Raw genomic sequence first — 26,870 nt, 5'->3', positions numbered from 1 at the left:
TAGCTGGTGGCAGAGTGGCAGCAGAAGGTAAATCTGTGTACCCTGGCAGTGGGAAACACAGACAGACAGCAGAAGGGCAGTACACAGCAGCCCACTGTAGGTGTAAAATGTGTGGCTGCAGGCGACGTAATAGTCAAAGTGAACCAGGCTGGCTTAGTGAGCAGGAGCCAGGAGGTGGTAAAGGGTGGTAAGGCACATTAACGATGGTTCTTAGCCAGTTCATGTCCCCCTCTCGCCGACAACAGGGGCCAGGAACTCGCCTTCCACCCACGCCTGGTTCATCTTGAGAAACGTCAGTCTGTCCACAGACTTGTGAGACAGACGTGAGCGTTTCTCGGTGACCACACCACCAGCTGCACTGAAGCAGCGCTCGGACAGCACGCTGGAAGGGGGGCAGGACAGCACTTCCAGGGCGTACTGCGCCAGCTCGCTCCAGATCTCCAGGCGCTTGACCCAATACTCCATGGGATCAACAGGGGCATCGCTGTCAAGCCCGCTGTAGGACCCCATGTAGTCAGCCACCATGCGGGTCAGGCGCTGGCTGTGACCGGTGGAGGATGCTGCTGCATGCACCTCCTCTCTAGTCACTGCTGCCGGAGCCTCTACAGTCCTGTAGAGCTCGTGGCTGAGAGACAGCAGGTCTGTGGGGCGCTTGCTGCTGGATGCAGGCACCTGCTGCTGCCTCTGTGCTGGCTGCTGGACAGTGGGGGTGGAAGGCTGGGGGAAGGCTTCCTCCAAGCGCTCAACAAGGGCCTGCTGCAAGCTCCTTATTTGTTGCGCTGGGTCTCCTCCTGCAGGCGGCAGGAACTGGCTCAACTTCCCCTTGAGGCGTGGGTCCAACATCATGCTGATCCAGATGTCCTCCCTCTGCTTCATCTGGATCACCCTGGGGTCTCTGCGCAGGCACGTCAGCATGTGCGCTGCCATTGGGAAGAGGCGGGCCACGTCTGCTGGCACATCGACGGCAGTGCTGCTGTCCTCATCCTCCTCCTCTGCCTCGTCAGCCTCATCCTCTCTCCACCCCCGCACCAACTCAGCTGCACTGTGCTGATCCCCCTCATCAGCAGCAAGGTCAGGGACCTCCACCAAGTCCTCCTCCTCCTCCCCCTCAGAGGTGGACTGTGCAGCTGCTTGCCGCTCCTGCTGGTCCAAGGCTGCCGCTCCCTGTTCCAGCAAAGCATCGAGGGCCCTGTTCAGCAGACAAACCAGGGGCACCCACTCGCAGACCATAGCATGGTCCCTGCTCACCATGTTAGTGGCCTGCAGAAAGGGAGCCAGCACTAAGCACACCTGCTGCATGTGCCTCCAGTCATCATCGGGGATGATGGACGGGATGTTGCTGGTCTTGTCCCTTCTCTGAGCGGCGGAAACAGTGGCCAGGGCAAGGTACTGTTTGACAGCGCGCTTCTGTTCAACCAGACGCTCCAACATCGCCAGGGTGGAGTTCCAGCGAGTCGGAACGTCAAGGATCAGCCGATGGCGTGGCAGATCCAGCTCCTTTTGCACGTCTTCCAGGCTCGCACAGGCTGCAGCCGAGCGCCGGAAGTGACGCACAACGTTCCTTGCCGTTTCCAGCAGTTCGCCCATCCCCTGGTAGGTGCGCAAGAACTTCTGCACCACCAGGTTCAGCACGTGGGCAAGACAGGGGATGTGGGTCAGGTTTCCCCTGTCTATTGCGGCAACCAGATTGGCCCCATTGTCGGCCACCACCTCTCCGACTCTGAGGCCTCTGGGGGTCAGCCAAATCCTCTCATGCTCCTGGAGTTTGGCCAACACATGGGTTGCCGTCAGCTTGGTCTTCCCAAGGCTGACCAAGTGCAGCAGCGCTTGGCAGTGGCGGGCCTTCACGCTGCTGCTGAGGCGGGGGGTTTGGCCAGGTGTGCCGGAGGATGGCAGAGGATCAGAGGAACCTGCTGCAGTTCCCCTGACCCTGCGGGGTGGCACCACCCACTGTGTTGCTGCTGCTGCTGTGCCCGCTGCTGCTCTCCCATCCTCACCCCCTTCCACCAAGCTGACCCAGTGGACAGTGAAGGACAGGTAGCGGCCTGTCCCGAAGCGGCTGCTCCAGGAGTCCATGGTGACGTGGACCCTTTCACCAACCGCGTGCTCCAGCCCTCGCTCCACATTGGCCATCACAAAGCGGTGCAGTGCAGGAATGGCCTTGCGGGAGAAAAAGTGTCTGCTGGGGAGCTGCCAGTCTGGGGCTGCGCAAGCAAGCAGCGCACGAATGTCGCTCCCCTCCTGCACGAGCGTGTACGGCAGGAGTTGGGAGCACATGGCCCGTGCCAGCAAGCCTTTCAGCTGCCGCACGCGACGGCTGCTGGGAGGCAGAGCCCTAACCACCCCCTGGAAGGACTCGCTCAAAAGGCTCTGGCGTGGCCTTTTGCTGGCACGGGAATCAGCAGACACAGCGGAGGAGGCCACTGAGGACTGGCTGCCAGAACAGGCCTCAGTGTCGGCGGCAGGAGTTGCAGAGGGGGGAGGAGCAGTGCGTTTCCGCACTCCTGCTGGTGCTGCTGGAGGAGCAGGAGGGCGGGTGGCTGCTGTTGCTGCTGCTGCTGAAGGCTGTGCAGTGATGGGTGTGGTGCCACTGCCAGCACCAGATGCCTTCAGCCTCTGGAACTCCTGATGCTGGTGGAAATGTTTCGCAGCAAGGTGGTTGATGAGCGAGCTGGTGCAGAACTTTAAGGGGTCTGCACCTCTGCTCAACTTCCGCTGACAGTGGTTGCAAGTGGCGTACTTGCTGTACACTGTGGGCATGGTGAAAAAGCGCCAGATTGGTGACAGAAACATCCCCCTACGGCATGGAAGCGCTGCTGCCTGTCTCCCTGTGGTGGTTGGGGGGGGGCCTTGGGTGCGGCTGGTGGTGGTACTGGCAGATGCTGCTGCTGCTGCTGCTGAGCCTGAGACACCAGCAGGCTGTGGGACCTGCCTACTGCTGCTGCCAATGCTTGCAATGATGCGCCTCCTTGCAAGGCCCACAAGAGCATCCTCCTCCTCCTCCTCAGAGCTGCTGAGGACGACATCCCCTGGAGGTGGTGGCACCCAGTCTCTGTCTGTCACCGGGTCATCATCATCCTCCCCCTCCTGAAACATGTCCTGCTGGGATGAGGACCCCCCAAACTCCTCTCCTGATGCATGGATGGGCTGCTTGACTGTCGCCACAGTCTTGCTGTCCAATCCCTCATCCCCCAAAGTGCCCATCAGCATCTCCTCCTCAAAATCGCCAACAACAGCAGACAATTGACTCATGATGCCTGGGGTCAAAAGACTGCTGAATGACAGGTCGCCAACTGACGGTGAACTGGCCTCCTCCCCAGGCCCTGCTGGGCGGCTGCTGCGAACAGGGGTGGTGGTGGTGGTGGTGAGGGTGGAGGCCTCAGATGCAGAGCTGATGGCGGGCTGCTCATCCTCCGTCATGAGTTGCACCACAGTGTCTGCATGCTTTTCCTCAATGGGACGTTTCCGACCCGGCTGGAGGAAAATCGGAGCAGGTGCTACACGCTGCTGCTGCTGTGTCTCTGCAGCGTGAGTTGCAGATGCTCCTGCTGGGCGGCGCCCAAGGCGTCCACGGCCAGTGGCTATGGGAGGAATGTTAGCCACTGACGCTGCTGCTGCTGCTGCGGAACTGTGCATGGTGGCGCGCCCGCGCCCGCGGCTTGCCACAATGCTGCTCCCTCTCCTCCTGATTCCCTTGCTGCCCTTCCCCTTGCCCAAACCGCGCTGGCTGCCACTTCCAGACATCTTCGATGTTTTGGGCGTATAGACAAAAGTTTTTTAAAAGGGCGGGTGAAAAGTGGGGTACTTTAATGGAGTGGGTTGGTGGGTGAGGTGACTGAGTGAGTGTCCCTAGTACAGTAAGTAAGTAGTAACAGTCAGGAAGTACAACTAGCAGTTACAACTTACAATAATCAGTAGTAATCACAAGTAAATTTAGTGTGTGTACACTACAGACAGTGAGTGCACGCACGCGCAAACACGCGCAGGAGCTAGCCTATGAACAGTGACTGAGTGAGTGTCCCTAGTACAGTAAGTAAGTAAGTAGTAACAGTCAGTAAGTACAACTAACTAATTACAATAATCAATCAGTTATCAGAAGGAAATAGAGTGTGTGTAGTGTGTACACAGACAGTGAGTGCACACACGCAGGAGCTAGTAGCCTATGAACAGTGACTGAGTGTCCTAGACTCCTAGTACAGTAAGTAGTAACAGTAAGTACAACTAACTAATTACAATAATTAATCAGTTATCAGAAGGAAATAGAGTGTGTGTAGTGTGTACACAGACAGTGAGTGCACACACGCAGGAGCTAGTAGCCTATGAACAGTGACTGAGTGTCCGAGACTCCTAGTACAGTAAGTAGTAACAGTGAGTACAACTAACTAATTACAATATTCAATTACAATAATCAATCAGTTATCAGAACTTGGAAATAGAGTGTGTGTAGTGTGTACACAGACAGTGAGTGCACACACGCAGGAGCAGCTAGTAGCCTATGAACAGTGACTGAGTGTCCTAGACTCCTAGTACAGTAAGTAGTAACAGTAAGTACAACTAACTAATTACAATAATCAATCAGTTATCAGAAGGAAATAGAGTGTGTGTAGTGTGTACACAGACAGTGAGTGCACACACGCAGGAGCTAGTAGCCTATGAACAGTGACTGAGTGTCCGAGACTCCTAGTACAGTAAGTAGTAACAGTGAGTACAACTAACTAATTACAATATTCAATTACAATAATCAATCAGTTATCAGAACTTGGAAATAGAGTGTGTGTAGTGTGTACACAGACAGTGAGTGCACACACGCAGGAGCTAGTAGCCTATGAACAGTGACTGAGTGTCCTAGACTCCTAGTACAGTAAGTAGTAACAGTAAGTACAACTAACTAATTACAATAATCAATCAGTTATCAAAAGGAAATAGAGTGTGTGTAGTGTGTACACAGACAGTGAGTGCACACACGCAGGAGCTAGTAGCCTATGAACAGTGACTGAGTGTCCTAGACTCCTAGTACAGTAAGTAGTAACAGTAAGTACAACTAACTAATTACAATAATCAATCAGTTATCAAAAGGAAATAGAGTGTGTGTAGTGTGTACACAGACAGTGAGTGCACACACGCAGGAGCTAGTAGCCTATGAACAGTGACTGAGTGTCCTAGACTCCTAGTACAGTAAGTAGTAACAGTAAGTACAACTAACTAATTACAATAATCAATCAGTTATCAGAAGGAAACAGAGTGTGTGTAGTGTGTACACAGACAGTGAGTGCACACACGCAGGAGCTAGTAGCCTATGAACAGTGACTGAGTGTCCGAGACTCCTAGTACAGTAAGTAGTAACAGTGAGTACAACTAACTAATTACAATATTCAATTACAATAATCAATCAGTTATCAGAACTTGGAAATAGAGTGTGTGTAGTGTGTGTACACAGACAGTGAGTGCACACACGCAGGAGCAGCTAGTAGCCTATGAACAGTGACAGTGAGTGTCCTAGTACAGTTACAGTATATAACTACAATACTAATACAATCAGTAGTAAAGGACAGCAGAAATACTGGTATAGAATAGAGAGAAATAAACAGAGGACAGGAGGACAGCTGCCCACACAGGCAGGCCCTGAGGCCTAAAGCTGTAAGCCTGCAGCAGCTGTGTCTGTCTCTATGTAACACAAAAGCTACTAACTAAAATACAATGTCTAACTAACTAACAACAATATAGGTGTGTATAGGAGGTGTATGTGAGCAAAAACGCTAGGTAAATTACCACAATAAAGCTCTTGCTAAGCCAAAGCACAAAGGAGCAACTCTCTCTCTATGCAAGTCTCAGGCAAGGACGGAGAAACGTAACATGGCGGCCGCTATTTATAGGGTAGGGGCTGGCCAGGGTCCCCCTCTGTGATTGGCTGCCGTCAGAGGGCCTGGGAGCCCTCTGATTGGCTCTAAGGACATCAATCTGGGCTATGACGCTATTCGAGCTCGGTACCGAGCTCGAATAGCGCCGTTTGCTCGAATAGCTCGAATAGTGAATGGGCTATTCGAGTGTACGCGAATAGCCCATTCGAATAGCTGCAGCTATTCGGAGCTCGAATACCGAGCTCGAATAGCTGAAAAAGAGCTCGAATATTCGAGCTACTCGAATATTCGAGCTCTGCTGAGCACCACTGCTTACTTGATCTAACATAATTGGGAGTCAGTTGATGGACTGCAACCAAGGATTGAAATTCATCCCACTCAGTAGCTAATATCTTTACCTTTTCTCGAAAAGATCATTGGGGGGTCTGTATGGCTGAAATTTTGGTGAAAACCCTCCCACAGTGTGATGTCAGGACCTAGGTGAACCTTGTTGTATTGTGGGAAATAACAGCTGTTTCCAACTGCCAAGCAACCAGTATCTCCCTCTGTGCATATGTATATCTATAAAAAAAAAACACCAGCCTATTTGCATTGTTAGGGGGTGTGGTTATAGATAATGGCAGTTGGTGCTGTCTCATTTTTTTTCTCTTGTCTGCCAGTAGTAAAGATGATTACATGCAGGCTGATTGTGAATCAAACAACATGAACAAATTATATGGTGAGTATCAATCATTTCTTGATCTCTCTACTATTTTTTAACGTCTCACTTTGCAATGTATTAAATTATTTTTCACCTTTTCGTTACAGTCCCTTTTTAAAGGGACTCCGAGCAGTGCAGAAACTATGGAAAGATGCATACCATTTTGAAGCTCGCTTTCTCCTCTTTCCAACAATATATAAACCGCCGCCCTACGCCTTTTCGTTTTCGCTATTTTCGTGATCGAAATCGCGGCCGCTTCGATTTCCGTCCGCGAAAATATATATGCATCTTTCCATAGTTGCTTGTATTACACAGGACGACTTTTTCCAGCTGAATGAAGCTGCCTACTTTGGAGAAAAGTCGTGCTGTGTAATACAAGTAACTATGGAAAGATGCATATCATTTTGAAGCTCTCTTTCTCCTCTTTCCAACGACACATAAATTGCCACCCTATGCCTTTTAGTTTTCGATATTCTCGCGGATGGAAATCGCGGTGGACGCGATTTCGATCGCAAAAATAGCAAAAACGAAAAGGCATAGGGCGGCGGTTTATGTGTCGTTGGAAAGAGGAGAAAGAGAGCTTCAAAATGGTATGCATCTTTCTATAGTTTCTGCACTGCTCGGAGTCCCTTTAAGTATTCTTAGAAGCTTGCTTCTCAAAACACACTTAGTATGCCAAAAAATATATCGCTGAAAACATAAATTCTGAAGTCTCAAGGAATCTCCTTTTTTTGCATCTGATTATTACACACCTTGGCCCGTGCCAAAACCAAAGGACTTGATTACATCTACCTTGGCTCCTACCATAGTGTTACTCCGGTAAAGACAGCAAATTTGCTTTTGCTCCGGGGTCTGTTTGAATATTACAAGGAGGCCTTCCAAGCCTTTTTGTTCTCTTTTAATTGGAATGCACCTGTCCTGAGTGTTTCCGAGATGTAATTGGAGCCAAACAGTTATACAAAATGTGGAAATGCATAATTAATACACCAGCCTGCAGTGCAGTAAGCCAGGATGGGATGTGTGGTGCACGCTGGGTAATTAATGTCAACTTCTTAAGACAATGATGATTAACTCTATTTATGGCCTGTTTACAGTGGTATTGCTTCCGAGCATCATACTATTATGCATAAAGCAGATGCGACGTAAAGTATACCTAAACTCTGTAAGTCTTGTTTTTTTATAATAAAAGCTATTTGTATGTACTCCTTAGTGGTATGACCTCCTGCATACCTTTACTTTGTCTCTGTGATGTCCCATTCCTTAGATATTCCCCCCAGTGGCGTAGCTAAGGAGCTATGGGCCCCGGTGCAATTTTACATGCCCCCCCCAAGCACTCTATACAGAACAATTGATTTGATGGACCAAAACCTGCCAAGGATTTCCACAGTGTCAGAGGTGCAAGGAGGGGATGGGGAACAGTTTGTTAATGATTACCACTATTTAAAGCATCTATAGAAGTTATTATTACCAGCATAGGACCAATAGGAAGCTAATATTGTACTTGAGGGAGGGCTCCTTGGGGCCCCTCTAGCCCAAGGGCCCCGATGCGGTTGCTACCTCTGCACCCCCTATTGCTACTCCACTGATTCCCCTTCCCTGCCTGTAGACTTTCTGGAATTTAACAGAGACAATGTTACCATACAGAGTTATCCATGCTTTGGACGAGAACAGACAAATATATGTTATATGAAAAGTATATCAAGACTTTAGGTACAATATTGTAACATCTGTCATTGCTAAGCTTCCGCTCTACAGCTTAAAGCGGAATATAACCCTACATTTCAACTTTGCTCTAAAACATTATTTACAGTATATTATATGCAACCAGCACTTTTTTTTTATTAGACCAGCATTGGAAGGGTTACACAGAGCTTTAAAGTTCCTGGACAGAGCTGCAGACGCATCGGAAGCTGACATAGATACATTTTGTTTACATAAATGTATCTAAGTGTGGCATGTGACTCACTCTCTCTGACTGAGAAGGAGCTGGAGGACAGCCAAAGAGTGTGTAACATTTATCACTTGTTACATTCTATTTAGTTAAATGTATCCATCTGAACTTCTGCATATCTATCCACGGAACTTTAAACCTCTGTGTTTAACCCTTCCAATGCTGGTCTAGTAAAAAAAAAAATGCTGGTTGCATATAATATGCTGTAGATAATGTTTTAGAGCAAAGTTGAAATGCAGGGTTATATTCCGCTTTAACTGTCATAAAATTAACTTTTGGTTTCTCCCTGCAGTCAGCAATGATTTTTTTTTTTCATGAAAAATAATCAAAAATATGCATCCTCCTAACCATGGCAACAGCACATCATTCAGTGAACAGCTTAACCCAGAATCACATTTCACAGCCCTTGGTTGATGATCAGCAGTTGCCACTTCCATTCAGGCATTTCTCACAAGGCATTCATTCCTCTTGTCTATCTCTAAAACAAACAGGTAAGATAAATCAATCATGTTTGCAAAAATTATTGCAAACAATTCATGATTTCCAAAAGGCACTACCCATTATGATAAATTAGAAAATTATAACATAACACTTTAATTAAAGCGGTATAAAACCCTGACATAATATTCAATAAAAACATGTTTTTTTACGTTTTATATGCCATACGATTATCATATTTGCATTTGTGCATAAGTATTATTATTCATTTAGATATTACAAGTTCCCAAAAGTACAGTTCTTTGCTTTGAGAGCTGACTTTGCATTTTATTCATAGCTGGTTTTATTCATTATGTAGTGAAGGCAGAAATGCTTTGAGTGTCTGTCTGTGTCCAGGAGCTTCTCCACAGTCAGAGAATGTGACACATTCCTCACTTGATACAATTAAGTAAACACAAGATAATATTATCTCCACTTCGGATGCATCCAGATTTCTCTGCACTGAACTTTCATGTCCTGTGTGTAACCCTTTGAATGCTGTTCTAGTAAAAAAAAATGCCGGTTGAATATAATATGCTGTAAATATTTTTTTAGAGAAAAGAAGAAATTCTGGGTTTCATTCCGCTTTAATAAAAAAAAATGCCCATCACTGTGTATCATTTATACAGAATTATTCATGACAATGATACAACATGATCATGTAGTACATCTATTATAATATTATCTCAAGAGAGCACAATTATGTCTCTTGTAACTGAAACCCAGATTCCATCAAAACACAAAACAATATAATTCATCATAATGCAGTAATAATGAGATAATATATAGAAGTACATTGGGACTGTTAATATTTGAATACCATGCTAATATTTTAAATCAAAGTGGCCTGCAGCAAGCTCTTTGCGTGTTGGTCCCTGGGTGATTGTGATTAATATTCAGGAAAGTGGGTGTAGCCTACAACACCCAAATAAAATTCACCTTTTGATTTTCAAAGGGAATATTTAAATGGCAGCCATTCTTACACTGTTGATGGCAGAGGCCTCAAACCTGCTACAGTCGATCATTGGCTGATTGGGGTTCAAATTCTGAAAAGGGGCAAAGCCACAAACAGCCAATCAGATTTGTTTGGTTGATTTTAATGGGAACATTTCAACTGCTTTCACTCTCACATTATTGATGCCAAGGACCACCAAAGCTTACAGACTTGGCCATTGACTGACTGCATGTCAAGGTTAAAAAAGTGACCCAACAACAACCAAATACATACCCGGGCAATGCCAGGTCTTCAGCTAGTAACACATAAAGTATTGCTACTTGGACCGCATGGTGGCCTAGTGGTTAACACTCTCGTTTTACAGCGCTGGGTCCCTGGTTTGAATCCCAGCCTGAACACTATGTACATCAAATTTGGCTGTCCTCCCCATGTCTGTGCGGGTTTCCTCTGGGCACTCCAGTCTCCTCCCACACCCCCAAGAAACATACAAATAAGTTAATTTGCTTCCCGCTAAATTGGCCCTGGACTACAGTGGAATACGATTAGGGATTGATAGAGGGAAGGATCAAGTAAGAATGGGGTCAGGTTAGGCAACAGTAAAATATTACATTAAATAATGGCAGTATTTGTACAGATATTCTACTAGCAGCTATCTCCAACACCCAAATTACCGGAGTGCCCTTTTCACATGTATACGATAAGTCAGCCTTCCGGCTTGATACACTGCGTGGGAAACTCTGCCCTATGGAGGCAAGGCAAGTGAATAAAAACCAAAAGAAGCTCTCACTGACCATTAAAACTTGACCATTCAGGACCAGGTATATTAAAATCTATATCCTGTCTTCGAATGTTAGTTTCTGACACGTTATAGATTTTTACTTCACCATTCTGGTGTATTCTGACATCTGGCATCTTCTGGAATGAATGAGGAGCAATTTTGATTGGCTCTTGATAACCTGATCACTAGGATCGCATAATTATCACTTTTTCGCACTTAAAATCCTTCATTTCCACTTCTGTTTAGTGCCCCCGCAGTGTCCCTAAAAAAATAATCTACATAATTTTTGACATCTCTGCATAAACAACATATAGAATAATCAGTTTCTGAAAGTCTTACTGCTGCAATTTGAGATATTCACATATTTTTGGTTGAAAAAAAATAATTTTTTCTTATTTTTTAAGCATATTATATCTTTAGAAAAAACAAGCAAATTTCAGATTTACTATAATTAAGTGATATCAAAAGAAAGCCCTATTTGGCCTGAAAAAAAAGAAGATTAAAGGGACTCAGAGCTCATCTAAAAAATAAAAGTTGTACTCACCCAGGGCTTTTTCCAGCCCAGTGCTGGTCGGGAGGTCCCACGACGGCGTCCTGGCTCCTCTCCTACTCATGCTCCGGAATGGCTGACCCGGGCTTTAATCGCGCATGCGCAGTACTTTCACGCCGGCCGCCGTGATGACGCGAGGCGGCCGGCGTGTGACGTCAGCCACGTCATATGCGGAAGGAGCAGCCCGACACTCGGCTGAGTGTCGCCCGGGCTGCGGCCGGTCAGCCATTCCTGAGCGGGGAGTAGGAGAGGAGCCAGGACGCCGTCGTGGGACCTCCCGACCAGCACTGGGCTGGAAAAAGCCCCGGGTGAGAACAACTTTTATTTTTTAGATGAGCTCGGAGTCCCTTTAAGTATGTTTGGGTAGGCTAAAAATTGCCTAACAACTATCAACTTAAAGTGGATCCGAGGTGAACTTTTACTCATTGCATAGTTGTGTTCCTTTCCTATTGTTTATAGGGCATTCCTCAAGCCAAATACTTTTTTATTTTTGTTTTAATACTCTAATTCCCTATAAACTAAACAAGCCACGCCCACAGCTTCTCCAGAGAGCCTTGGCAGTAGCAAGGGCTCATGGGAGCTCAGTCTGGGCAGGGGGAGGAGGAGGTATTACTAGCCACAGATTTCAGAGGCAGAGGGGAGGAGGGAGGAGGAGGGGGGATTAGGTTTTTTTTAACAGGCTGAGTGCTCAAGATGCAGATGCAGATGCCTCTGTAATGTTTACAAACAACATGGCTGCTGTCATTATATCACAGGAAGACATAATCACATTCCATTAAAGCTTTTTTCAGCTAGATTTGTTGTGTAAACTATCTAAACTTTAGATAAGATATATAGACAAGTTAAAGTAGCCATACACTGGTCGATTTGCCATCAGATTCGACCAACAGATAGATACCTCTCTGATCGAATCTGATCAGAGAGGGATCGTATGGCTGCTTTTACTGCAAACAGATTGTGAATCGATTTCAGCATGAAACCAATCACAATCTGTGGTGGTGATGGTGCTGCCGCTGCCCCCGCATGCCCGCATACATTACCTGCTCCGGCCGGCGCGACTCCCCCTCTGTCCCCGCAGCTTCTTCTCCTCGCTGGGTTCCGGACCGGCTGCAGCTTCATTGAACTTCCTGCCGGGTAAGTTTAAACAGTAGAGGGCGCTCTACTGTTTAAACTTGCTGCCGGGACAGGAAGTTCAATGAAGCTGCAGTCGGTCCGGAACCCAGCGAGGAGAAGAAGCTGCGGGGACCGAGGGGGAATCGCGCCGGCCGGAGCAGGTAATGTATTGCCGCTAGCGTCGGTCGTCGGGCATTCGAACGCCGCTATCGGCGTACTCCCGACCTGCCGGCGATCGAGGGAAATCTTCCGCATGGACGAATCGACGGGAACGATTGATTTCGGACGGAAATCGATCGTTCTATCAGCGTTTGTACAACGATTTCACAGCAAATTCGATCATAGTGATCGAATCTGTTGTATATCAGTGGCAAAATCGTTAGGTGTATGGGCAGCTTAACTCTCACTTCAGTTTTCCTTTAAAAAATGAAAAAGCAGATACCTGGGCCGTAACTCATGAGAGGTTCTCTTTGAGCTGAATTTTATCTTGCTTTCTTCTTATTCACAAATTATCCAAAGGCAGAACTGTTATTTCTGTACCAGTTTACAAGACTAATATGATAAATGACTCAATTAGCTCTATCCCTGTAGAAATATTTGGCTTGGACAGTTTTTATATTATTTTTATTGAAGCCAAACACATTCATTTCTTAATGAATAATTCGAATGATATTGCAACACTTCCCCAGTTCAGACCATGGGGACATTATATAAATAAAATGACCATATAGATTTTCAAATCTACAAAAGTCGCAGCATTCTTCCCTGTCATTTGTCACCTCACTCAACTATGCGCCAGTGGAGAGGAGAGGGTGGAGAGAGGACAAACTGTCACCAATCTGTCACCAATTGGATTTAATAAACAGCCAGGGGTGATTCCGAGATGGAAACCCAACCTTGTGGCAGACAGCAGAGTTCTGTCCCTCCTATTAATCAGAGCAGGAATTTGCAGTATCATCACTGAGTTTTATGCTTTCCCTCACTGTCAGATCATGGCTAGTGTCCTAATGCACTAAACCTTGCTTATGAGTGGGTTTCTCAACCTAAGCATCGCTCCCAACTGTCCCTCTTTTGCAGGGACAGTCCCTCTTTGGGAACCCAGTAATCCCTCTGTCTTCCTCATTTGTCCCTCGTTCAGGACCGATCTGTGTAAATATATGTAATTTTTGTCCTCGAAATGTGTTTAGTTGATTCTAAACTTTAAGGTGGCCACTAACCATACAATCTGCTGAAGGATCGTTTACGTACGATTCTTCGCATGCATGATTGGAAATGATCGTTTGGGACCACTAATGGACTAAAGTCTCCTAACCAACACAATCAGATTGGCAGGCTCAAACTGAAAACCGGATTGATTTCATTAAACTGATCAGATTGGTTAGGAGATTTTTGTCTGTTAGTGGTCCCAAATGATCATTTCTAATCATTCATATGAAGAATCATTCATAAACGATCATTCGGCAAATTGTATAGTTAGTGGCCATGGCTGCCAGGCAACTGTTATTGCTTAAAAGGAAATAAACATGGCAGCCTCCATATACCTCTCTCTTCAGTTCCCCTTTAAAGAAAAACATTTCTTTGTTACAGCTGATACAAATCCTAGAATAAATCTGCAGTCTGTCTACTTCCTGCTTTCACGGAAGCAGACATATTGTTAACATCCTGTGCTTTTAAATTAGCGTATCTGCCATCTCTGCCATGGCAGTCAGGTGACACGTGGAGAGATCAAATTACAACTTGTGCTTAGACACAGATGAGGGGTAATTAGACATGCTTAACTCTCTAAATACATACAGGGTGAATTTCTCTCTGTTTTCCTTCTGTCCTGTGCAAGAGTTCAGGTCCACTTTAAGGTCATTAGCTTTATGGAATTCTGGAAATAGTTTTGGCATAAATCACTTTCTGATTGGATGCATTGACCAATGTTAGAGTTGAATTACTTCAGAGTTGAGCTTTTCCTGGTTGCCCGAGGGCTTTTCTGTATTCTTTCAACTGTAGCTGATTTTTTTTTTACTTGGCTGCCTGTAATTGTTCCTTAATGTATTACATTTACGGTGTTTTTGTGACTTTTGGGTATAGTGGAAAGGCGCCTAGATTTAACAGCAATCTATACATTACTGGATCAGGTCCAGATGTGAGATTTAGCCTAGTGACACACATTCTATATTTGTATTCATGTATGCAGCCTAGCATTGACTCCTCTGGTCACAGCAGGCCCCCTCCCTCCATGAACAGCCTCAGCTGCCTGCAGTGTGCACAAGCCACTGCTTGTACTGAGAGCAAATGCTATTCCACTCACACAACAACAATGTGTGGCCACCGTTCCTTAATTGCTTTGGAACATATATAAGTGTGTGCTGCTGAATCCCATTAACTGATGTATTAGTGCATTTTTATAATAAGCAGTGGTGCTCAGCAGAGCTCGAATATTCGAGTAGCTCGAATATTCGAGCTCTTTTTCAGCTATTCGAGCTCGGTATTCGAGCTCCGAATAGCTGGAGCTATTCGAATGGGCTATCCGAGTACACTCGAATAGCCCATTCACTATTCGAGCTATTCGAGCAACTCGGCGCTATTCGAGCTCGGTACCGAGCTCGAATAGCGTCATAGCCCAGATTGATGTCCTTAGAGCCAATCAGAGGGCTCCCAGGCCCTCTGACGGCAGCCAATCACAGAGGGGGACCCTGGCCAGCCCCTACCCTATAAATAGCGGCCGCCATGTTACGTTTCTCCATGCTTGCCTGAGACTTGTACAGATAGAGAGTTGCTCCTTTGTGCTTTGGCTTAGCAAGTGCTCTATTGTGATCATTTACCTAGCGTTTTTGCTCACCTACACCTGCCATATACACCTATATTGTTGTTAGTTAGATAGACATTGTATTTTAGTTAGTAGCTTGTGTGTTACATTAGAGACAGGCAGCTGCTGCAAGCTTACAGGTTTAGGCCTCAGGGGGGCCTTGCCTCTGTGGGCAGCTGTCCTCTGTTTATTTCTCTCATCTATACCAGTATTTCTGCTGTCCTTTACTAATAGTATTGTAGTTATACTGTACTAGGAGTAGGACACTCACTGACTGTCACTGTTTATAGGCTACTAGCTAGCTCCTGCGTGTGTGCACTCACTCACTGTCTGTGTGTACACACACTCTATTTCCTTCTGATTACTGATAGATTATTGTTAGTTAGTTGTACTTACTGTTACTACTTACTCTTACTGTACTAGGAGTCTAGGACACTCAGTCAGACAGTCACTGTGTTCATAGGCTACTAGCTCCTGCGTGCGGTCACTCACTGTCTGAGTGTACACACACCACCCACACTCCATTTCCTTCTGATCGCTGATTGATTATTGTAATTAGTTAGTTCTACTTACTGTTACTACTTACTCTTACTGTACTAGGAGTCTAGGACACTCAGTCACTGTGTTCATAGGCTACTAGCTCCTGCGTGCGGTCACTCACTGTCTGAGTGTACACACACCACCCACACTCCATTTCCTTCTGATCGCTGATTGATTATTGTAATTAGTTAGTTCTACTTACTGTTACTACTTACTCTTACTGTACTAGGAGTCTAGGACACTCAGTCACTGTGTTCATAGGCTACTAGCTCCTGCGTGCGGTCACTCACTGTCTGAGTGTACACACACCACCCACACTCCATTTCCTTCTGATCGCTGATTGATTATTGTAATTAGTTAGTTCTACTTACTGTTACTACTTACTCTTACTGTACTAGGAGTCTAGGACACTCAGTCACTGTGTTCATAGGCTACTAGCTCCTGCGTGCGGTCACTCACTGTCTGAGTGTACACACACCACCCACACTCCATTTCCTTCTGATCGCTGATTGATTATTGTAATTAGTTAGTTCTACTTACTGTTACTACTTACTCTTACTGTACTAGGAGTCTAGGACACTCAGTCACTGTGTTCATAGGCTACTAGCTCCTGCGTGCGGTCACTCACTGTCTGAGTGGACACACACCACCCACACTCCATTTCCTTCTGATCGCTGATTGATTATTGTAATTAGTTAGTTCTACTTACTGTTACTACTTACTCTTACTGTACTAGGAGTCTAGGACACTCAGTCACTGTGTTCATAGGCTACTAGCTCCTGCGTGCGTGCACTCACTGTCTGAGTGTACACACACCACCCACACTCCATTTCCTTCTGATCGCTGATTGATTATTGTAATTAGTTAGTTCTACTTACTGTTACTACTTACTCTTACTGTACTAGGAGTCTAGGACACTCAGTCACTGTGTTCATAGGCTACTAGCTCCTGCGTGCGGTCACTCACTGTCTGAGTGTACACACACCACCCACACTCCATTTCCTTCTGATCGCTGATTGATTATTGTAATTAGTTAGTTCTACTTACTGTTACTACTTACTCTTACTGTACTAGGAGTCTAGGACACTCAGTCACTGTGTTCATAGGCTACTAGCTCCTGCGTGCGGTCACTCACTGTCTGAGTGTACACACACCACCCACACTCCATTTCCTTCTGATCGCTGATTGATTATTGTAATTAGTTAGTTCTACTTACTGTTACTACTTACTCTTACTGTACTAGGAGTCTAGGACACTCAGTCACTGTGTTCATAGGCTACTAGCTCCTGCGTGCGTGCACTCACTGTCTGAGTGTACACACACTAAATTTACTTGTGATTACTACTGATTATTGTAACTGCTAGTTGTACTTCCTGACTGTTACTACTTACTTACTGTACTAGGGGACACTCACTCAGTCACCTCACCAACCAACCCACTCCATTAAAGTACCCCACTTTTCACCCGCCCTTTTACAAAACTTTTGTCTATACGCCCAAAACATTTAAGATGTCTGGAAGTGGCAGCCAGCGCGGTTTGGGCAAGGGGAAGGGCAGCAAGGGAATCAGGAGGAGAGGGAGCAGCATTGTGGCAAGCCGCGGCCGCGGGCGCGCCACCATGCACAGTTCCGCAGCAGCAGCAGCAGCGTCAGTGGCTAACATTCCTCCCATAGCCACTGGCCGTGGACGCCTTGGGCGCCGCCCAGCAGGAGCATCTGCAACTCACGCTGCAGAGACACAGCAGCAGCAGCGTGTAGCACCTGCTCCGATTTTCCTCCAGCCGGGTCGGAAACGTCCCATTGAGGAAAAGGATGCAGACACTGTGGTGCAACTCATGATGGAGGATGAGCAGCCCGCCATCAGCTCTGCATCCGAGGCCTCCACCCTCACCACCACCACCACCACCACCCCTGTTCGCAGCAGCCGCCCAGCAGGGTCTGGGGAGGAGGCCAGTTCACCGTCAGTCGCCGACCTCTCATTCAGCACTCTTTTGACCCCAGGCATGATGAGTCAATTGTCTGCTGTTGTTGGCGATTTTGAGGAGGAGATGCTGATGGGCACTTTGGGGGATGAGGGATTGGACAGCAAGACTGTGGCGACAGTCAAGCAGCCCATCCATGCATCAGGAGAGGAGTTTGGGGGGTCATCATCCCAGCAGGACATGTTTGAGGAGGGGGAGGATGATGTTGATGACCCGGTGACAGACAGAGACTGGGTGCCACCACCTCCAGGGGATGTCGTCCTCAGCAGCTCGGAGGAGGAGGAGGATGCGCTTGTGGGCCTTGCAAGGAGGCGCATCATTGCAAGCATTGGCAGCGACCCACAGCCTGCTGGTGTCTCAGGCTCAGCAGCAGCAGCAGCAGCATCAGCCAGTACCACCACCAGCCGCACCCAAGCCCCCCCCCCAACCACCACAGGGAGACAGGCAGCAGCGCTTCCATGCCGTAGGGGGATGTTTCTGTCACCAATCTGGCGCTTTTTCACCATGCCCACTGTGTACAGCAAGTACGCCACTTGCAACCACTGTCAGCGGAAGTTGAGCAGAGGTGCAGACCCCTTAAAGTTCAGCACCAGCTCGCTGATCAACCACCTTGCGGCTAAACATTTCCACCAGCATGAGGAGTTCCAGAGGCTGAAGGCATCTGGTGCTGGCAGTGGCACCACACCCATCACTGCACAGCCTTCAGCAGCAGCAACAGCAGCCACCCGCCCTCCTGCTCCTCCAGCAGCACCAGCAGGAGTGCGGAAACGCACTGCTCCTCCCCCCTCTGCAACTCCTGCCGCCGACACTGAGGCCTGTTCTGGCAGCCAGTCCTCAGTGGCCTCCTCCGCTGTGTCTGGTGATTCCCGTGTCAGCAAAAGGCCACGCCAGAGCCTTTTGAGCGAGTCCTTCCAGGGGGTGGTTAGGGCTCTGCCTCCCAGCAGCCGTCGCGTGCGGCAGCTGAACGGCTTGCTGGCACGGGCCATGTGCTCCCAACTCCTGCCGTACACGCTCGTGCAGGAGGGGAGCGACATGCGGGCGCTGCTTGCTTGTGCAGCCCCAGACTGGCAGCTCCCCAGCAGACACTTTTTCTCCCGCAAGGCCATTCCAGCACTGCACCGCTTTGTGATGGCCAATGTGGAGCGAGGGCTGGAGCACGCGGTTGGTGAAAGGGTCCACGTCACCATGGACTCCTGGAGCAGCCGCTTCGGGACAGGCCGCTACCTGTCCTTCACTGTCCACTGGGTCAGCTTGGTGGAAGGGGGTGAGGATGGGAGAGCAGCAGCGGGCACAGCAGCAGCAGCAGCAGCAACACAGTGGGTGGTGCCACCCCGCAGGGTCAGGGGAACTGCAGCGGGTTCCTCCGATCCTCTGCCATCCTCCGCCACACCTGGCCAAACCCCCCGCCTCAGCAGCAGCGTGAAGGCCCGCCACTGCCAAGCGCTGCTGCACTTGGTCAGCCTTGGCAAGACCAAGCTGACGGCAGCCCACGTGTTGGCCAAACTCCAGGAGCAGGAGAGGATTTGGCTGACCCCCAGAGGCCTCAGAGTCGGAGAGGTGGTGTCCGACAATGGGGCCAATCTGGTTGCTGCCATAGACAGGGGAAACCTGACCCACATCCCCTGTCTTGCCCACGTGCTGAACCTGGTGGTGCAGAAGTTCCTGCGCACCTACCAGGGGATGGGCGAACTGCTGGAAACGGCAAGGAATGTTGTGCGTCACTTCCGGCGCTCGGCTGCAGCCTGTGCGAGCCTGGAAGACGTGCAAAAGGAGCTGGATCTGCCACGCCATCGGCTGATCATTGACGTTCCGACTCGCTGGAACTCCACCCTGGCGATGTTGGAGCGTATGGTTGAACAGAGGCACGCTGTCAACCAGTACCTTGCCCTGGCCACTGTTTCCGCAGCTCGGAGAAGGGACAAGACCAGCAACATCCCGTCCATCGTCCCCGATGATGACTGGAGGCACATGCAGCAGGTGTGCTTTGTGCTGGCTCCCTTCCTGCAGGCCACAAACATGGTGAGCAGGGACCATGCTATGGTCTGCGAGTGGGTGCCCCTGGTTTCTCTGCTGAACAGGGCCCTCGATGGTTTGCTGGAACAGGGAGCGGCAGCCTTGGACCAGCAGGAGCGGCAACCAGCTGCGCAGTCCACCTCTGAGGGGGAGGAGGAGGAGGACTTGGTGGAGGTCCCTGACCTGGCTGCTGATGAGGGGGATCAGCACAGCGCAGCTGAGTTGGTGCGGGGGTGGAGAGAGGATGAGGCGGCAGAGGAGGAGGATGAGGACAGCACTGACGTCGATGTGCCAGCAGACGTGGCCCGCCTCTTCCCAATGGCAGCGCACATGCTGGCGTGCCTGCGCAGGGACCCCAGGGTGATCCAGATGAAGCAGAGGGAGGACATCTGGATCAGCATGATGTTGGACCCACGCCTCAAGGGGAAGTTGAGCCAGTTCCTGCCGCCTGCAGGAGGAGACCCAGCGCAACAAATAAGGAGCTTGCAGCAGGCCCTTGTTGAGCGCTTGGAGGAAGCCTTCCCCCAGCCTTCCACCCCCACTGTCCAGCAGCCAGCACAGAGGCAGCAGCAGGTGCCTGCATCCAGCAGCAGCAAGCGCCCCACAGACCTGCTGTCTCTCAGCCACGAGCTCTACAGGACTGTAGAGGCTCCGGCAGCAGTGACTAGAGAGGAGATGCATGCAGCAGCATCCTCCTCCGGTCACAGCCAGCGCCTGACCCGCATGGTGGCTGACTACATGGGGTCGTACAGCGGGCTTGACAGCGATGCCCCTGTTGATCCCATGGAGTATTGGGTCAAGCGCATGGAGATCTGGAGCGAGCTAGCGCAGTACGCCCTGGAAGTGCTGTCCTGCCCCCCTTCCAGCGTGCTGTCCGAGCGCTGCTTCAGTGCAGCTGGTGGCGTGGTCACCGAGAAACGCTCACGTCTGTCTCACAAGTCTGTGGACAGACTGACGTTTCTCAAGATGAACCAGGCGTGGGTGGAAGGCGAGTTCCTGGCCCCTGTTGTCGGCGAGAGGGGGACATGAACTGGCTGCCGGAACCATCGTTAATGTGCCTTACCACCCTTTACCACCTCCTGGCTCCTGCTCACTAAGCCAGCCTGGTTCACTTTGACTATTACGTCGCCTGCAGCCACACATTTTACACCTACAGTGGGCTGCTGTGTACTGCCCTTCTGCTGTCTGTCTGTGTTTCCCACTGCCAGGGTACACAGAATGACCTTCTTCTGCTGCCACTCTGCCACCAGCTATTACGTCAAACAATAGCTATATTGGTTGCAAAACCGAAACCAAACAAACCATTAAAAAAAAAAAAGGTTTAATTTTTCTGAGGTGCCTGGGTTGAAAACTGTGTTGTCCCAGTTGTGTATTGGACACAATGTGGGCTGCACGACCGCTGTCTGGGACCTCCTGTTGTGTTTATTTACGGCCCTGGTATCACCGCTAGGTACCAGGGCTATTATGTCACGCTGCCTACCTGCTGCCACACTCACACTGCTCCTCCATACCTCCTCCTGCTGCTGCTGCTGCTGTCTGTCTGTGTTTCCCACTGCCAGGGTACACAGATGATTTACCTTCTGCTGCCACTCTGCCACCAGCTATTACGTCAAACAATAGCTGCTCGCCTACTCCTCCATTCCTCCTCCTGCTGCTGCTGTCTGTCTGTGTTTCCCACTGCCAGGGTACACAAAATTACCTTCTTCTGCTGCCACTCTGCCACCAGCTATTACGTCCAAAAATAGCTAAATTGGTTGTAAAACCAAAAACCAAAAAACCATTAAAAAAAAAAAAAGGTTTAATTTTTCTGAGGTGCCCGGGTTGAAAACTGTGTTGTCCCAGTTGTGTATTGGACACAATGTGGGCTGCACGACCGCTGTCTGGGACCTCCTGTTGTGTTTATTTACGGCCCTGGTATCACCGCTAGGTACCAGGGCTATTATGTCACGCTGCCTACCTGCTGCCACACTCACACTACTCCTCCATTCCTCCTGCTGCTGCTGTCTGTCTGTGTTTCCCACTGCCAGGGTACACAGAATTACCTTCTGCTGCCACACTGCCACCAGCTATTACGTCAAACAATAGCTGCTCACATAATTACTCTCCTCCATTCCTCCTCCTGCTGCTGCTGCTGTCTGTCTGTGTTTCCCACCGCCAGGGTACACAGATTTACCTTCTGCTGCCACTCTGCCACCAGCTATTACGTCAAAAAATAGCTATATATCTGTGTAATTGGTTGTAAAACCAAAACTACAAAACCATTACAAAAAAAGGTTTAATTTTTCTGAGGTGCCCGGGTTGAAAACTGTGTTGTCCCAGTTGTGTATTGGACACAATGTGGGCTGCACGACCGCTGTCTGGGACCTCCTGTTGTGTTTATTTACGGCCCTGGTATCACCGCTAGGTACCAGGGCTATTATGTCACGCTGCCTACCTGCTGCCACACTCACACTGCTCCTCCATACCTCCTCCTGCTGCTGCTGCTGCTGTCTGTCTGTGTTTCCCACTGCCAGGGTACACAGATGATTTACCTTCTGCTGCCACTCTGCCACCAGCTATTACGTCAAACAATAGCTGCTCGCCTACTCCTCCATTCCTCCTCCTGCTGCTGCTGTCTGTCTGTGTTTCCCACTGCCAGGGTACACAAAATTACCTTCTTCTGCTGCCACTCTGCCACCAGCTATTACGTCCAAAAATAGCTAAATTGGTTGTAAAACCAAAAACCAAAAAACCATTAAAAAAAAAAAAAGGTTTAATTTTTCTGAGGTGCCCGGGTTGAAAACTGTGTTGTCCCAGTTGTGTATTGGACACAATGTGGGCTGCACGACCGCTGTCTGGGACCTCCTGTTGTGTTTATTTACGGCCCTGGTATCACCGCTAGGTACCAGGGCTATTATGTCACGCTGCCTACCTGCTGCCACACTCACACTACTCCTCCATTCCTCCTGCTGCTGCTGTCTGTCTGTGTTTCCCACTGCCAGGGTACACAGAATTACCTTCTGCTGCCACACTGCCACCAGCTATTACGTCAAACAATAGCTGCTCACATAATTACTCTCCTCCATTCCTCCTCCTGCTGCTGCTGCTGTCTGTCTGTGTTTCCCACCGCCAGGGTACACAGATTTACCTTCTGCTGCCACTCTGCCACCAGCTATTACGTCAAAAAATAGCTATATATCTGTGTAATTGGTTGTAAAACCAAAACTACAAAACCATTACAAAAAAAGGTTTAATTTTTCTGAGGTGCCCGGGTTGAAAACTGTGTTGTCCCAGTTGTGTATTGGACACAATGTGGGCTGCACGACCGCTGTCTGGGACCTCCTGTTGTGTTTATTTACAGCCATGGTATCACCGCTAGGTACCAGGGCTATTATGTCACGCTGCCTGCCTCATTGACTGCATGCTGCCACACACTCATCCTCCTCCTCCTGCTGCTAAATTTACCTCCTGCTGTCTGTGTGTTTCCACTGCCAGGGAGCACATACAATGGCGCTTCCAACATGCGTGCGCCACCAGCTATTTGTTGTTACGCTCAAAAATAGCTGCATTTCTTTAAAAAAAAAAAAATGAAAAGAGAAATAAGTGACGAAGAAGACGATATAGAAGAAGATGAAGAAGAAGAAGAAGATGAAGAAGATGAAGAAGAAGATGAAGAAGATGAAGAAGAAGATGAAGAAGATGAAGAAGAAGATGAAGAAGAAGATGAAGAAGATGAAGAAGAAGATGAAGAAGAAGAAGAAGAAGAAGAAGATGAAGAAGATGAAGAAGAAGATGAAGAAGATGAAGATGAAGAAGAAGATGAAGAAGATGAAGATGAAGATGAAGATGAAGAAGATGAAGAAGAAGATGAAGAAGATGAAGAAGAAGATGAAGAAGAAGAAGAAGAAGAAGAAGAAGAAGAAGAAGATGAAGAAGAAGATGAAGAAGATGAAGATGAAGATGAAGAAGATGAAGATGAAGAAGATGAAGAAGAAGATGAAGAAGATGAAGAAGAAGATGAAGAAGAAGAAGAAGAAGAAGAAGAAGAAGAAGAAGAAGAAGATGAAGAAGATGAAGATGAAGAAGATGAAGAAGAAGATGAAGAAGATGAATATGAAGAAGATGAAGAAGATGAAGAAGAAGATGAAGAAGATGAAGATGAAGAAGATGAAGAAGATGAAGATGAAGAAGATGAAGAAGAAGATGAAGAAGATGAAGAAGAAGATGAAGAAGAAGAAGAAGAAGAAGAAGAAGAAGAAGATGAAGAAGATGAAGATGAAGAAGATGAAGATGAAGATGAAGAAGATGAAGAAGATGAAGAAGAAGATGAAGAAGATGAAGATGAAGAAGATGAAGAAGAAGATGAAGAAGATGAAGAAGAAGATGAAGAAGAAGAAGAAGAAGAAGATGAAGAAGATGAAGATGAAGAAGATGAAGAAGAAGATGAAGAAGATGAAGATGAAGAAGATGAAGAAGATGAAGAAGAAGATGAAGAAGATGAAGATGAAGAAGATGAAGAAGATGAAGATGAAGAAGATGAAGAAGATGAAGATGAAGAAGATGAAGAAGAAGAAGAAGAAGATGAAGAAGAAGAAGAAGATATAGAAGAAGAAGAAGAAGATATAGAAGATAAAGAAGAAGAAGAAGAAGAAGTATATACAGTACTGAACAAAATTCTGGACACAACTTCTCTTTTCACCTTTTTTTTTTTTTAAAGGAACATCCCCACATAATCACTTGCTGTTGTCACTTGGAAAAAAATATGTTTCTTGCATCATTAACCCTCAAAACAAGTGTTGGGAAGCTATTTAAGGCCAATTCGAATAGTCAGCTCGAATAGTTAGCTCGAATACCGACTCAAATAGTGAGCTCGAAGTCCGAGGTCGAATCGAATAGTAAAAATTATTCGACTCGAATATTCGACTGACCTCGAATAATTTACTATTCGAATTCGACCAAACTCGAATTTTAAAAAGGGGTATTTGAGCATCACTAATAATAAGTGTTACCTTGATGAAGTTGGTTTTGCATTCCATTTGTCACATTCATATTCCAGCCAGTTCTGAACCATATATTGGCAGGGCTGGTTTTAGCTACGATGAGGCCCTGGGGCAAAAGTAACTTCGGTGACCTGTACCGACTCCCCCTTCCATCCAAATTACCCCTAGGGTCCCCGAGCTGGCTGCCAGGCCTGATCCAATCCCTACCCCCTCCCCATCGAACAATGTCATCATATGTCCCCTAAAAAGCAATTTTGGGATACCCATTATTTATTTCCTCCTATTCCTATACAGAGTAAATGCACAGCATCCCCACTGTCATGGGTTACCATAGCTGGAGGGGAGGTGGGGCACCTTGGGGGGCCCCCACAGGCTCTGTTCATCATGGTCCATCATGACCCTCACTATATTCCAACATGACCATCACTATGGTCCATCATGACCCTCACTGTGGTCCATCCCACCCATCATTGTTATCCATCATAACCCTCACTTTGGTCTATCATGACCCTCACTATGGTCCATTATGACCCTTACTATGGTCTATCATGACCCTCACTATGGTCTATCATGACGCTCACTATGGTCCATCATGACCCTTACTATGGTCCATCATGACCCTTACTATGGTCTACTATGACTCTCACTATGGTCTATTATGACCCTTACTATGGTCTATTATGACCTTACTATGGTCTATTATGACTCTCACTATGGTCCATTATGACCCTCACTATGGTCCATCATGACCCTCACTGTGGTCCATCCCACCCATCATTGTTATCCATCATAACCCTCACTTTGGTCTATCATGACCCTCACTATGGTCCATTATGACCCTTACTATGGTCTATCATGACCCTCACTATGGTCTATCATGACGCTCACTATGGTCCATCATGACCCTTACTATGGTCCATCATGACCCTTACTATGGTCTACTATGACTCTCACTATGGTCCATTATGACCCTTACTATGGTCTATTATGACCTTACTATGGTCTATTATGACTCTCACTATGGTCCATTATGACCCTCACTATGGTCCATCATGACCCTCACTATGGTCCATCATGACCCTCACTATGGTCCATCATAACCCTCACTATGGTCCATCATGACCCTCACTATGGTCCATCATGACCCTTACAATGGTCTATTATGACTCTCACTATGGTCCATCATGACCCTTACTATGGTCCATTATGACCCTCACTATGATCCATCATGACCCTTACTATGGTCTACTTACTATGGTCTATTATGACTCTCACTATGGTCCATCATGGCCCTTGCTATGGTCTATTATGACTCTCACTATGGTCCATCAGAACCCTTACTATGGTCCATCATGACCCTTACTATGGTCTATTATGACTCTCACTATGGTCCATTATGACCCTTACTATGGTCGAACCTGACCCATACTATGGGCAATCATGACCCTTACTATGGTCTATCATGACCCTCACTGTGGTCCACCCCACCCATCATTGTTATCCATCATGACCCCCACTATGATCCATCATAACCCTCACGTTGGTCTATCATGACCCTCACTATGGTCCATCATGACCCTTACTATGGTCCATCATGACCCTTACTATGGTCTATTATGACCCTCACTATGGTCCATCATGACCCTTACTATGGTCCATCATGACCCTTACTATGGTCTATTATGACCCTCACTATGGTCCATCATGACCCTTACTATGGTCTACTTACTGAGGTCTATCATGACCCTTACTATGGTCTATCATGACCCCACTGTGGTCCATTATAACCCTCACTATGCTCCATCCCGACTCTCACTATAGACCATCACCATTCTCCATCCGTCATGTCCCCCACAATGCTCCATCATTAAACTTACTATGCTCCATCATGACCCTCACTGTGCTCCATCATGACACTCACTGTGCTCCATCGTTATTCTCAATATTGTCCATCATGACCCCCACTATGATACATCATAACCCTCACTTTGGTCTATCATGACCCTCACTCAGTATGATACATCATAACCCTCACTTTGGTCTATCATGAACCTTACTATGGTCTATCATGACCCTCACTATGTTCCATTTTGACCCTCACTATGATCCATCATTACCTTTACTATGCTCTATCATGGCCCTCACAATGGTTCATCATGGCCCTCCATATGATCCATCA

General features: G+C 47.6%; 1 protein-coding gene across 2 annotated transcripts in view; it reads left to right on the top strand.

Moving 5' to 3' along the window:
- HTRA4 (HtrA serine peptidase 4) overlaps nt 1-26,870 on the top strand; it is a 142,107-nt gene that overhangs the window by 33,508 nt on the left and 81,729 nt on the right. Inside the window, exon 3 of one of the 2 annotated variants that reach the window (XM_068272277.1) lies at nt 6,521-6,576. In XM_068272277.1, the coding sequence (XP_068128378.1) occupies nt 6,521-6,576 (56 nt within the window). Of the gene's footprint in view, nt 1-6,517; nt 6,577-26,870 lie in introns of both variants that reach the window. The other variant, XM_068272276.1, reaches the window with a different exon arrangement.

The sequence above is a fragment of the Hyperolius riggenbachi genome, chromosome 3, assembly GCF_040937935.1.
Source record: "Hyperolius riggenbachi isolate aHypRig1 chromosome 3, aHypRig1.pri, whole genome shotgun sequence".
NCBI classification, from domain to species: Eukaryota; Metazoa; Chordata; class Amphibia; order Anura; family Hyperoliidae; genus Hyperolius; species Hyperolius riggenbachi.
The sequence above is the reverse complement of the archived record's forward strand: the minus strand, read 5'-3'. Positions and strand labels throughout refer to the sequence as shown.